This window comes from Quercus suber, unplaced genomic scaffold, assembly GCF_002906115.3.
Source record: "Quercus suber isolate HL8 unplaced genomic scaffold, Cork oak 2.0 scaffold_15, whole genome shotgun sequence".
NCBI classification, from domain to species: domain Eukaryota; kingdom Viridiplantae; phylum Streptophyta; class Magnoliopsida; order Fagales; family Fagaceae; genus Quercus; species Quercus suber.
Window position 1 is genome coordinate 1020606 of NW_027069480.1, and position 13522 is coordinate 1034127.

At 39.6% G+C, this 13522-nt stretch overlaps 1 protein-coding gene and 1 long non-coding RNA gene across 2 annotated transcripts; one reads left to right on the forward strand and one right to left on the reverse strand.

The window, feature by feature from the left end:
• Positions 1 to 172: 172 nt before the first annotated feature.
• On the reverse strand, positions 173 to 13072 carry LOC111987218 (phenylcoumaran benzylic ether reductase Betv6). Its single transcript, XM_065781638.1, is given in 5 exon segments — positions 173 to 613; positions 11570 to 11758; positions 11914 to 12193; positions 12665 to 12799; positions 12890 to 13072. Coding segments are annotated over 5 exon segments (954 nt in total). The 3' UTR covers positions 173 to 446.
• Positions 12118 to 13321, forward strand: LOC136070954 (uncharacterized). Its single transcript, XR_010632238.1, has 2 exons — positions 12118 to 12225; positions 12739 to 13321. It is a non-coding gene; the product is annotated as an uncharacterized LOC136070954 (long non-coding RNA).
• The last annotated feature ends 201 nt before the right edge of the window (positions 13322 to 13522 follow it).

Below are 13522 nucleotides of genomic sequence, written 5' to 3' on the forward strand. Positions count from 1 at the left end.
GATGCACAGTTCATAACCACAAGTCCCACGATGCACAAATTATTAGCTAACATCGGGTTCGGATGAATTTTTTATGGCACTCCATTAGCAAAAGCAAAAGAGTATCTGATTTGAGACACCGACTACTTCACATGTGCTACAACAAAGAACCTCATAACAAGGATTTTTAAAATTTTCATCACAAGAAGCACAATTTGACTAATATATTCACCAGGAAACAAATTTACAAATTAAGGACCCAATCCAAGGGTTTACATGACACAAACGAGGACATAACAAACAAGTAACAAATGCCACATACACAACATAGATTTTATTTTTGAGCAATGTATATTTCACACACTACACTGTGTGTGTAAGTGAGTGTGTGTAATAGATATTTCCCTTTATTTTTATTGTACATTGTAAGATGGTAAACACAATGCCACAAAGGAATGTTCCAAGTTTTAGACAAACTGGTCCAAGTATTCATCTGCAGTGGTATATTTCACCTCTGGATAAAGCTCTGAAGCCTCCACGCCAAAAGAAGCCTTAACCTCAGAGTTTGTAAGATTTCCCTTCACAAATGTAGCGTGGGCAATGGATAGGAAGAGGTTTAAAGGACTGGGGGACTCTGCAGAAAAGCAAAAATAAGTATCAGATAGCCCAACCATCTATGAAACTGTCAACATTCTCTGGCTAGTACATGGAACTGCTCAAATCAATAGGAGGATTACTTCCTTTTTTATTATATTTATGCCAACCAAAATTTTCAATAAGAAACCAAACAAGTTATGCACTAAATATTGATGAAATGAAGCCAGTCGTTCAGAAAAACAGTCAAATACAACTAATGTATACATAGTCACTTCTAATTAATTTTTTTTAGTATTGTCTCTAATATGCCAACCTTTGGTGTTACAGTCAGCTGGTTTGACTAACAGTACTAAGAAATGAAGAATATAATACAACTCCCCTAATAATTATCCAAATTCCAAATGAGTTTGTAGACAAGGAAAATTCCCGACCTATCACAAGCTGACACGTCACACTATTAAGTCCACAAAATACGGCCAATTACAAAACGCCACGTATTGTTGCTAGGTTTTGCTATCACTACTTAGAAACCAACAGAAATTTGCCAAGTGCCATGCAAAAACCAATCACACATCATCGCACGTGTAAGCAATGACATAATCAGCCTTGCATGTGTAAGTGATCACACAATCAATCCAGCACGTGTAAGCGATGACATAAGCAGACCAATCAAGCTCTGTCACGTGTCACCAATCAAGCTCCGCCACGTGTCGCATACCTACCCCTAAACTCCTATAAATAGAAGCCTTCCTAAGGCATTTGAGGAGATCTAGAGATTTGGAGAGGACACCAAGCCATTTGAAGCACAAGCAGCATCAGAGAAGATTCAGAAGTCCAGAAGCTCTGCTGGAACCAAGCTCTAAAGCCTCCAAGAACTTCAAGAACTTCAACTTCGAATACGAAGAACATTCGAAGAGAAATCATCCGAATCATCTGCCTAGATCCAAAAGTTTGCGAGAATCAAGCCTAAAGTGTCTGAAAACATCAACAAATCACAAATCAGTGAAGCTCTACGGATTCAAGCCTTTAAAGCCCCGAAGAACTTCCACCACAAACCTTCAAATACGAAGAACATTCAAATAGGAATCATCCAAATCATATTCCCATATCTCAAAGTTCACTGGAATCAAGCTCAAAAGCCTCCAGAAATCTCAACAAATCACAAATCAGCGAAGTTCTACGAATTCAAGCCTTTAAAGCACCGAAGAACTTCCACCACAAATCTTCAAAGACGAAGAACACACCAAGAACATGAAGAACGTACGAAGAACACGAAGAACAAAGAATTTCTAACAAGCTCATAGCCAGAGATTCATTGTAATTCTGTTTCAAAGGTCTTCGATCCATTCTTCAGCCAAATTGAAGTATATTTGGTGTTTAAATCAAAATCACATAACCACAACTCTAATCAATAAATCTTTCAAGGAGATCGAATCAGAGGATCACTCATTTGTAATCACAGAGAATTGTACCACACAATCATCAATACAAATTCACATTTGTGTAACTATTTTACTTGTTTGACTTATTTCGAACTGAGAAATTTAGTCGTCTACATAATTCTGGCACGCCCAGTGGGACCTCTCTGCCTCTCATCTCATTCTCCTTCAAAGAAATCATCATCATTATCATCATCTTGCTACCAACTTCAATGGCCACTAGCAAGAACATCCAAGCTTCAACAGCTTCTTCAACTAAACTTGGTATGGCTAACACCAACAACTACATTGATGCAATCAATTGTAGCCAACCTAAAGCTCATAATCAACTTCAATCTCAATCAACCAAGGAAGCCAAGGTCCAAACAATCATCTCCTTAGACCCTCTCACAAGAAACAAGGTCATCAACGAGGACACCTCCACCTTGGAACACCTCAAGTATGGGGGCAAATCCCCTTCTTCCTTCATAAGAAGTTGGTCGCATGATTTCTCTCCCATCAAAGGGAACTCGAAAAATGAGATTTAACGTGCTCACTTCAATTCACTTCCTTCTCCATCATCTTGGGAAGTTGTGTCAGTCATGATGACTAACACTTTTACCATGGAAGAAAAGATGGCTGAAATGGAGCAAAGGGTTGTCCTTCTCACAAAAACACTTGAAGATAAGGACCTCCAAATTGCAACTTTAATGAATAAACTCGAAGTACAAGATCTTGGTGAATCAAGCCATGGTCATAAATTCGCATCTGCAAAGGATGACGAAGGGAGAGAAATTGAAAACACTCCCCGACGAGAACAATCTACTTCGGTTGCTTCGTTGTCAGTCCAACAAATACAAGACATGATAACAAATACCATCCGAGCACAATATGGAGGTTTTTCTACAAGTTCTCTCACATATTTAAAACCCTATACAAAGCGCATCAACAACATAAGGATGCCAAATGGGTATCAACCCCCTAAGTTCTTGCAGTTTGATGGCAATGGAAATCCTAAGCAACACGTTGCTCACTTTGTAGAAACTTGTGAGAATGCAGGGACTCAAGGAGGCCTACTTGTACAGCAATTTTTCCGTTCGCTTAAAGGAAATGCCTTTGATTGGTATACAGACTTAGAACCTGAGTCAATCGACAGTTGGCAACAACTTGAAAGAGAGTTTCTTGACCGATTCTATAGCACACGTCGTACAGTAAGCATGATAGAGCTTACTAATACCAAGCAATGGGAAAATGAGCCGGTGGTCGATTATATTAATCAATGGCATTCTTTGAGCTTGGATTGCAAGGATCGACTTTCTGAAATTTCTGCTGTAGAGATGTGCATCCAAGGCATGCACTAGGGACTTCTTTACATCTTTCAAGGGATAAAACCTCGAACATTTAAAGAGTTAGCAACTCGTGTGCACGACATGGAGTTGAGTATTGCTAGCCATGGAAGTACAAACCCTCTCATACCTGAGGAAAGCAAAAGGGAAGTAAGGAGGAATGATAGGAATGCAAAAGTCAGCCTCAAAGACCCAATGGTTGTTAACACTACCGAAGTCAAGGTTCTAAGAAGGGGAGCAAAGGCAAATGAAAAACAGCTTGAAGGATGGCAAAAGAACAAAGTGCGTCACCTGACTTTTAAGGAATGTGAGCAAAAAGCATATCCGTTCCCCGATGAAGATGTGCCAAACATCTTAGAATAATTATTGCAATTGAAGCTGATTGAATTGCTAGAATGTAGGCGACCACAAGACATAGGGAAAGTTGATGACCCTAACTACTGCAAATATCATCGCATCCTTGGCCACCCAATCCAAAAATGCTTCGTCTTCAAAGAACAAATCATGAAGCTTGCCAAAGAAAACAAGATTGATCTAGACTTCAATGAAGTTGTCGGGTCAAATCATGTGACCATTGCTTGTGATGTACTTCCAACTCTCAAGCAGGAGGCAAACACCAACGAAACTTACAAATTGATTGACAATGATGGCATGAGGATCGGCCTCATCAATGGGAAGTTCCTTAAACACTTCTATGCTTAAAAGTCAAGGATTGCTCCTCAGCAAGAGCTTAAACTACCCACTATAATGCTGCAAGGGTACATGATGTCTTCCCATTACATTTGAAAGCATACCAATAAAGAGAAATTAATCCCACTCTACGTCACCAATTACTAGTGTGGCGTAGTGGTTGGATGCCCAAGTCGCCCTTGAGAGGTCTCGGGTTCGATTAGTGGTGATACCCACTATTACACACTGAGCCCTCCTTTTTTACAAAAAAAAAAAAAAATCTTTTGAACTACGTAATGACTTGATCCCTTTCTGGGGTACGTAGGCAACTTGGTATCATTTACTAAGTTCAGTCACATGAAAAAGAAGAAGGATTGCCAGTCTAGTTTAAGGAATTTTTCAAAGGTCGTCAATATGCTTTTGAGATCCCTTTAATTGGCAGGCGTTGCTTAGGATCAGTCGATTGCTCACTACATGATGCTCAAAGATCATTGTGGTAGAAAATGACAGCTGCAAAGAATTGGTGTTACTCGGCTTTCCTTGAACTAATGATAAACATAAGTTAGTTCTTGGTTGTAGAGTAAAATAAAATCTTCAACCTCTTTTGCAAAGAATGAAGTCTTCATGGCATTGCCCCTCTTCTGTGGGCATCCTCCCATGTTTCTAAAGTATGTTTTGCATCACTTATCTCCTGGGGGCATCTTCTTGTACCTTACAAGTCTAAGCTACATCGTCTCTTTTCTAGGTTGTGCCATTTCACAACTCCAAAATTTGAACCACATCATCTCCCTTTTAAGTGGTGCTGTTTCACATCATGTCTCTGAAATTTGGACAACGTCACCTTCTTCCAACATCTAAAGATGGTGTTACTTCATCTCGCCTCTAAGGGCATGTTCGTGCAATGTCAAAGTCTTGGCGGCATTCTTTCCCTCATCTTCAAGGTTTTGTTGGCCTTTCCTTGCATCTTCAACGTCTTGTTGGCATCTTTGAAATCCTGATGTCTAGCTACAGTGCTATGCACCTCGATGTTTGAGCTATGTTGCCTTTGAAAATTGATGCTGTTGTAGCTTTATTATAAAGGCAAATATGGGTGCAACTTCAATGCAAAGTGCAAGTGCTAGTGTGGAGTGTTGTTGCAGCTCCATGGCAAAGATGAGTATTGGCATGACTTCAATGCCAATATGGAGTGTTGTCATAGCTTCATGGCAGATATTGGTGCAAGTTCAATACAAGTGCAAGTGCTAGTGTGGAGTGTTGTCATGGCTTCATGACAAAGATAAGCGTTGGCATGGCTTCGATGCAAGTGAAGTGTTGACGTGGCTTCATGTTGAAAAGGCTTCATTAAAAAAGACGAGTACAAATATTGCTTCAGTAGACAAGTAATGGTGATGCTTCAATGCAAATGCAAGAGTTGGCCCAGCTTCATGACAAAGACAAGTGTGGATCACCTTCATACAAAAACAAGTGCTAGCATTACTTCATTGCCTACATCAGAGCCAGTACGACTTCAAAGACAAGTACTGGTGATAGCATTGTTGCCTAGTTGAATATCCTTATAGAAACGTCGTTGCAAAGACAAATATCACTAAAAGATTGTTGTTGCAAGAAAATAATGTAACAACATGAAGGCATACGTCACTGCAAGAACGTTGCTATCAATGAAATACAAAGCCACCAAATGAAAGCAAACACTTCTATGAGAATGTCAGCGCAAAGTTTGATGTCAAAACCCAAAGATCAAGGAAACTGTGCTGCAAAACAAAAACGAGCAACAAAAAAATTTGTCAGGGAAAAGGTCTCATAGCACATAAAAAAAAAAGAAAAAAAAAAAGAAAGAATTTCTTGAAAGCAGTAGAAGAAGTTGAAGGTTGAGAATGCCTAAGTGATAAAATAAGATATTCACATACTCTTTATATAGAGAATGCAGACAGACCATCAAATGGTTCTACCAACCAGCTAGTGGAAAACAACAAAATTGTGTTCACGTTTCAAAAAAAATGTGAAAACGTCTTAAAAGTTAGACTTTTCAAACTTAAGTGCACTTAAAATCAAAGAAGTCTGCACCAAATTTTGAGAATAAAAGAAGACGTTTAATGAAGAGAGTCAGAAAATGGTGGCTCATCACCCACTTCACGACCTCTTTGGCCTTCGAGGAGGTGGCTTCATGTATTTTGAATCCCTTCTAAACCAAAATTTGATCCAGTCATTTACCGAAACATGGGGCTTCCCTTCTTTCTCATTATGAAGTCGATAAAAAGCGGCAAACAGATATTCACAACTCTTTGGAATGTATCTGCTTTTCTCATCACTTCTTGCCATTTCCTTATAACAAGGGACAACTTCATCATAAAAGCTACCAGTGATGGCAAGCCCACCTAGACGATGTAAGTCCCAAAGAGAGATGGACATCTCACCCAACGGGGTATGAAGGGTATTGGTATCCGGGCACCATGCTTCACAAAATGCACGTATGATGTCATTGTTTCGATCATATGTGTATAAAGATGCAAGGACCGCTTCAAATATCTGGGCCTTGATAAGAGTCTTCTTGCTACAAGAGAGGACATCTTCAAGCCATTCCCAATAGTAGGGCGTATAACCAAACTCACCATTGGTTCTGAAAATTGTGCCCCAACGTGCTTCGCCAGAAATAATGTGTCGGCCAAGAGTCCTCAAAGGACCTGACTCAGTGGTATTCTTGTGGAAGGAAGTACGTAAAGACCATGCTCTAGAAGGAGAATTAGGATTTTGGGAAGTGTCATACGTCCACTCAACAATGTCACCAAGATCATTCTGTTTCGGCCATACTGGTGAAAATCGACCAATAATGGGTTTCTCGACGAGCAGTGATAATCCTTTCTCAGTTGCATCATTTTGATCTTTTGAAATAACAAGATACTTCTTGTCAAACGAGGAAATATCTCTGAAGTACACCATGTTAAGAAACAAGTTGCTATCAAAAAAAAAAAAGGTGGTGTCAGTACCAGCAAAGCATGTTAAAAAGAAACAAAACAAAAAGAAAAAAGAGAGAGGGGAAAAGGCATGGCTTCTCTGCACTTACAATATTATGTTAGTTACTCACTGAAAACTAGCAACTTAATGCATGGCCAACCCAAGTGGTCTTATATAGAAAATTTTTGAGACTAACAGACAAAAGAGCCAAAAGGTCCAAGCAGTTAAAAATATCAACTTTCAAAAAATACTGCACCGAACCTTGAAAAAAAGAGAAGATGGTAAATGTCTATACAAAGGTCATAGTGTTAGAAAGAAATTGTTACACTAGGCCTGGCAAGAAGCTATAGGCTAGCAAAGAGCAATATATTGTTCCAAAAAAAACTGTGCCACCAACCCTTGAGAACAATAGAGATACTCAGTGATTACCTGAAACCACTCCCTGCTTGAGTTGTCAAATATTGTCAGAGTAGCCATCATCAGAGTGGACTAAGATGGCAACAAATCCAACCATGCCTACGGATTTCTCTTTTAGATTTGTGTCGTTTCTACAAAACTGAATCCACAAGGATCTTCTAGGGACTTCAAGCTACAAGACAGAGAAGATCAAACACAGTAGACTATCCACGTGCTCCCACGCGCGGCCACGATCACACAGTGACCAACGGAATAGTCTTTCAAAATTTGCCCAAATCAGTTCATTGCTTCACAAAACTGACCCCACAGGGACCTTAAACGGGCCTTGATATACAAAACCTAGAAAGACCATTAACAACAGACCCACCACGCGCCACCACGCTCCACTATAAGCTCGCGATGACCAACGGTTTAGTCCTTCGAATCTGTGAAAATCTGCCCACAATTTCAGAAAACAGACAATACCAGCAGATTCTACGGCCTTAGATCGGCCAAACCTGAAAATTTCAGGCCCAAACGACGACCCACGCACCGCCACTCGCCGCCAGTAGTGGCTGCTTCAGGAACACGCGCTCCCACGCGCCTCTAGACTTCTTCACGCGCCGGTAGGCTTCTCATGCGCGTGCACGCGCCACAGGAGCCACGCGCCTCAGCTCTGTGACGTCATGCATGACATCATCTTACTCGGTTTGACCAACCCGATTTGACCCGAGCCGACCCGGAAATATGACTCGGTCCGAACTGCCGAAAAAAAAAGAAAAAGAAAAAAAAGAAATAGGCTTTGACCAAGTTTGACCTTTGACTTTGACCAAAAAGTCAAAATTTTCAAGACGGGCCTGTCCCACTCAATTTTTCAAGTACATTCCGATTTTGGGATCCGTTTCTTCATTTGAAGCTCGAAAATTGTGAAAACATCCAATTTCCAAAAAGTTGACTTTTGCGTAATGTTACTAAAAGTCAAAATTTTTAAGATGGACCTATCTTGCTCAATTTTTCGCGTACATTCCAATTTTGGAGTCCGTTCCATCATTTGAGACTCGAAAATTGCACAAATAAACCAATTCCAAGATAGTTGTCTTTTATGTTGAAATCAACCCAAAGTCTAGATTTTCGAGCCAGACTTGTCTTGCATAATTTTTCGTGACTTGGAAATCACCAATCTAACCCACATATCCAAAGTACTGACAATGTCCAAAACTTAAGCTCCCAAGATCAAGATTTGAGATTCATCCATTTAGTTTGGATCCCCTCAAGGTTATTCTCCAGACTTCATCAAGGCTTCTCTTTCAAAAGTACAGATGAACTCTCACAAGTGTGTCTTGAAGTTGAAATCATATCGGGTCACCCGTCCAACCTACAATTCCCCTTTCGGTGCCAAACATTCCCACCTACCCTTCTTCATCTCTCTCACCTACCATTTTTGTTCCCTACCGGTCTCCAACCTACCATTCTCATCCACCGGTCTCACCAAAAATTCACATCCGCCATTCTCAACTATCCATCCACCATTCTTCGTCTCTTCGCTATAAATAGAAGGGCCGGATTCATCAAGAATTCGTCCAGAAAAACACACTGAGTCATAAATGAAGATTTGCTTCATCATTCTCAACACTTAGCAACACATATCACTTCATAATCAGTTTGAAATCAACCCTTTCATGGTTCGGTAAAAGCCTTCTTCACAGCATTATTGTAGTTTTGAGATCCAAACAAATTTTGTTTCTCCACCTAACAACTACCTTTGTCCATAAGTTATTCATAACAAGGCTTGCATCGACCTTCCATGCTTCCGTGAATTTGGTTGGCCAGGAAATCCAAGTCCAACACAGACACCGGTTCCTAATCTCAGGTCTCCTGTAGTCTCTTTCCAATTGTTTGGCCTTCCAACAGAAGCAACGGTTCGGAACAAACAGCAACTTGGCTGGTTTTTAGGACCAGAATCACAAGTTAGCTCCATCTTTCATTTTTCTGTGCCTTTCCAACAAGCAGCAGTAAGTGAAGATGGTAAAAAGTGTTGGGGTATCCTACAAATTGTCTTTCATCCAACAGTTGAAACGACCTCCAGGGCACTAGCTCATCAAAGTTCAGCCTTTGGGGTTGGTAAATGGTTGCCAAATCCATATTCCATGTTCCCATCGGTGTGGGATCCAAAGGTCATCGTTGCTGGTACCTTAAAACACACTTTCTGGAATTACTCAAACTTAAATTCAACTTGAAGTATTTCAGAATAAACTTTTCTAAAATTACTTCAACTTAACGTCTGTCAGTATGGTCCCATTACGCACGCACATTCAATGAGTTACTGTCAGACCCCATGCAAACATACAGTCATCCCATTTTCAAAGGTGTATCTCCCAGAAACACCTACACCAGAGGGTTTCCGACATACAGGACCAGTACCATGGTGGCATATGTTTCACCCATTCACTTTGCTTCATCCCCGTCTTCTTCACCACCAACATCATCATCTCCAGAATTCATAAGCTTCTGAAATTATCTCAACTTAACCTTCTGAGATGACTTCACCAGCGGTTCTTAAAAGCATGAGGCTAGCCCCATGACTCTGTATGCTGTACCTAGCCACCATCCTCGCGTCTTCCCCATCTTCTACACCATGTGATCGCCGCCAACGATCCAAAAACACTCTTCTGAAGTTACTTCAACTTAACCTCTACTGAGAAGGCTTGGTCATGCAAGTACATTCAAATACAGGCAGACCCCTTTTCGGTCTTATCAGATCCTTTCATATGGATGGGTCTACTCCTCGGAAATTATCTCATCCTGCTGAAAGCTCCACTACCTTCAATTACTTCATTTGAAGAGCCAAGAGTAAAAGTCTATTTTCGAAACTCATTCTCACACCATACTCTGAAACTGTGTGTGTGAACGAGTCTCGAGGGGGCATTTGTAGACAGGGAAAATTCCCGATCTATCACAAGCTGACTCATCACACTACTAAGTCCACAAAATACAGCCAATTACAAAACGCCACGTATTGCTGCTAGGTTTTGATATCACTACTCAGAAACCAACAGAAATTTGCCAAGTGCCATGCAAAAACCAATCACACATCATCGCACGTGTAAACGATGACATAATCAGCCTCGCACGTGTAAGCGATGACACAATCAATCCAGCACGTGTAAGCGATGACATAAGCAGACCAATCAAGCTCTGCCACGTGTCACCAATCAAGCTCCGCCACGTGTCGCTTACCTACCCCTAAACTCCTATAAATAGAAGCCTTCCTAAGGCATTTGAGGAGATCTAGAGATTTGGAGAGGACACCAAGCCATCTGACGCATAAGCAGCATCAGAGAGGATTCAGAAGTCCAGAAGCTCTGCCAGAACCAAGCTCTAAAGCCTCCAAGAACTTCAAGAACTTCAACTTCGAATATGAAGAACATTCGAAGAGAAATCATCTGAATCATCTGCCTAGATCCAAAAGTTTGCGGGAATCAAGCCTAAAGTGTCCAAAAACATCAACAAATCACAAATCAGTGAAGCTCTACGGATTCAAGTCTTTAAAGCCCCGAAGAACTTCCACCATAAACCTTCAAATACGAAGAACATTCAAATAGGAATCACCCAAATCATATTCCCATATCTCAAAGTTCACTGGAATCAAGCTCAAAAGCCTCCAGAAACCTCAACAAATCACAAATCAGCGAAGTTCTACGGATTCAAGTCTTTAAAGCACCGAAGAACTTCCACCACAAATCTTCAAAGACGAAGAACACACCAAGAACATGAAGAACGTACGAAGAACACGAAGAACAAAGAATTTTTAACAAGCTCATAGCTAGAGATTCATTGTAATTCTGTTTCAAAGGTCTTCGATCCATTCTTCAGCCAAATTGAAGTATATTTGGTGTTTAAATCAAAATCACATTACCACAACTCTAAGCAATAAATCTTTCAAGGAGATCGAATCAGAGGATCAGTCATTTGTAATCATAGAGAATTGTACCACACAATCATCAATACAAATTCGCATTTGTGTAACTATTTTACTTGTTTGACTTATTTCGAACTGAGAAATTTAGTCGTCTACAGAGTTAACAAAGTGTATCATAACAAATTAGATTGAAAAAACTCACACGTCTAAGGGAGGAGGGGATATATGATCCAAACCAAATTAGATCTATAAGAAAACACTATAAATCAACAGGTGAAATTGTTCTTACTAACCTTGGATTTTCTTTTGAAGTTGATCCTCCAGAAGATAAGTTTTTTCAAGGGTCTTGCCAATCTTCTTCTCCCATAGAGAAACAATCTCATTAAAGGACAAAATATTTGCCGGGGGTCTAATATGAAGGACCTTGTTCAAGGTTCTTGGATCGTCCACTGCTTTTATGGTATAAGTCGCAATATCCTCTTCTTTGGAAAAAAATTACTGTTAACATAGAAAATAACAATTACTTGGTCATCTTTAACCAAAGTAGTTGATCTAGTTGACTTATAGCTAGTAAAAGGTGCACACACGCACGCACATACATAAGCAAATGAGAAAGTCTTGACAAGTTTAAAGAGACAGATGATTGAATTTATATTAATACCTTTGGTGTTTCCATCTCCAATTATTTCTACATTGTCCCTAGGAGGAGCCGTGAGACTGCCAGTGCCACCAGTAAGTGCAATTCCGAAGTTGGGCAAAAAGTACCCAGCAAAGCCCTTGGACATAAGGTAGGTATATGGAATTCCTTCGGCCTCGATGGATCTTAGGATGCTAGCCTTGACCCCAAGATGATGTTTAATTGGATCGACTGCCTTGGCACGATCCACAGCACTTCCAAACTCGGACGGGAGGAACCTCTGAAACCCACCAATATTTCATTGTATATAATGTAAGTTTCTAGATTTCTCATTTAGTTCAACAATTACAAACTAAACAGCTAATAGACGGAGTTAAATTGCATATTTGGTCATCAACTTTTGCTTTTTTGCTTTAACATGTTTCAAAAAAGTCATTACCATCATATGATAAAAGTCAATTGCTGAAATAACAAATGAATTAATGAAACTGAGGTCACTTTGAGGATATTGGGCTTATGACATGACATGAATTCCATTTCTCACATCTTCAATTTTCATTTATTTTATGGTGATTAGTATCTTTCTGAAACAATTTTGAAAGTAAAGAGATTAAATAAAACATTTTAAATTTAAAGGACGATTTGATAACAAAGGCCAAAGGTTGTTGAAACTAAATAAGCAACTTTAGAAAAGAAGGAAAAAAAAAAGTTGGAAAATATTAAAATGTTTTAGGAAAGATATGTGCCTTGCCTTGATATTTCCAGCTTCTTTGATGGCAGCAATAATATTCACCTGATCAGCTATCTGTTGATTTCCAACTGCAGAGATAACTACATCGACTTGCTTTATTGCCTTCACCAAGCTCTCATGATGATAGATGTCTCCCTGTGAAAAATTACGACTTTCAAGATCAACATACTAAGCCAAAGTATTAAACACACACGCAGATTGTGGAGAACTAGACTTTGTACATACATTGAGAAGTGTCACTCCAGAGCTCTTGAAGCTCTCAATGAGTTTAGACTTTTCAGGATTAGAAGCTGTGTTCTCTCTGACCAATGCAAAAGTGGGGTGCCAAGCTTTCACACTTTCCTCTACTATGTATTTTCCAATGTATCCAGTCCCTCCAATTATCAAAATCTTGCTTTTGTGAGCCATTCAGAGATAATTTCAAAATGATTAGTGGGTTAATGGGTTAAAGAAAAACAGAGAGTTAGACTATCTTAGTGTATTTCTAAGTGTCAAACAAAGGAAAACAGAGTTCCTTAAATACATAATCAGCAACTGTCTTTGTCTCATGGTCATGGATTCGTACGTACCACCAACCCAATATTATAAAGGTAAAATGAATGGCTCTTTGTTTGACTTTTTCATGACCTTTTTTAGACAGACTCATTTTTTTGTTTTTGTTTTTGAAGTTATATTTCTTTTGTTAATTCTATATTAGTTATATAGGTTTTGTATATGATATTTCGTCATGCAGTATGCAAGGGATCGCAGACTCGCATTGACTTCTACAATAGAAAAAAAAGAAAAAGTTCAAACATAAGTGCTGACGTTGGTGCCAACCTCCAAACGTACGTGCTGAGCTCCAACTGTTCTAATTTA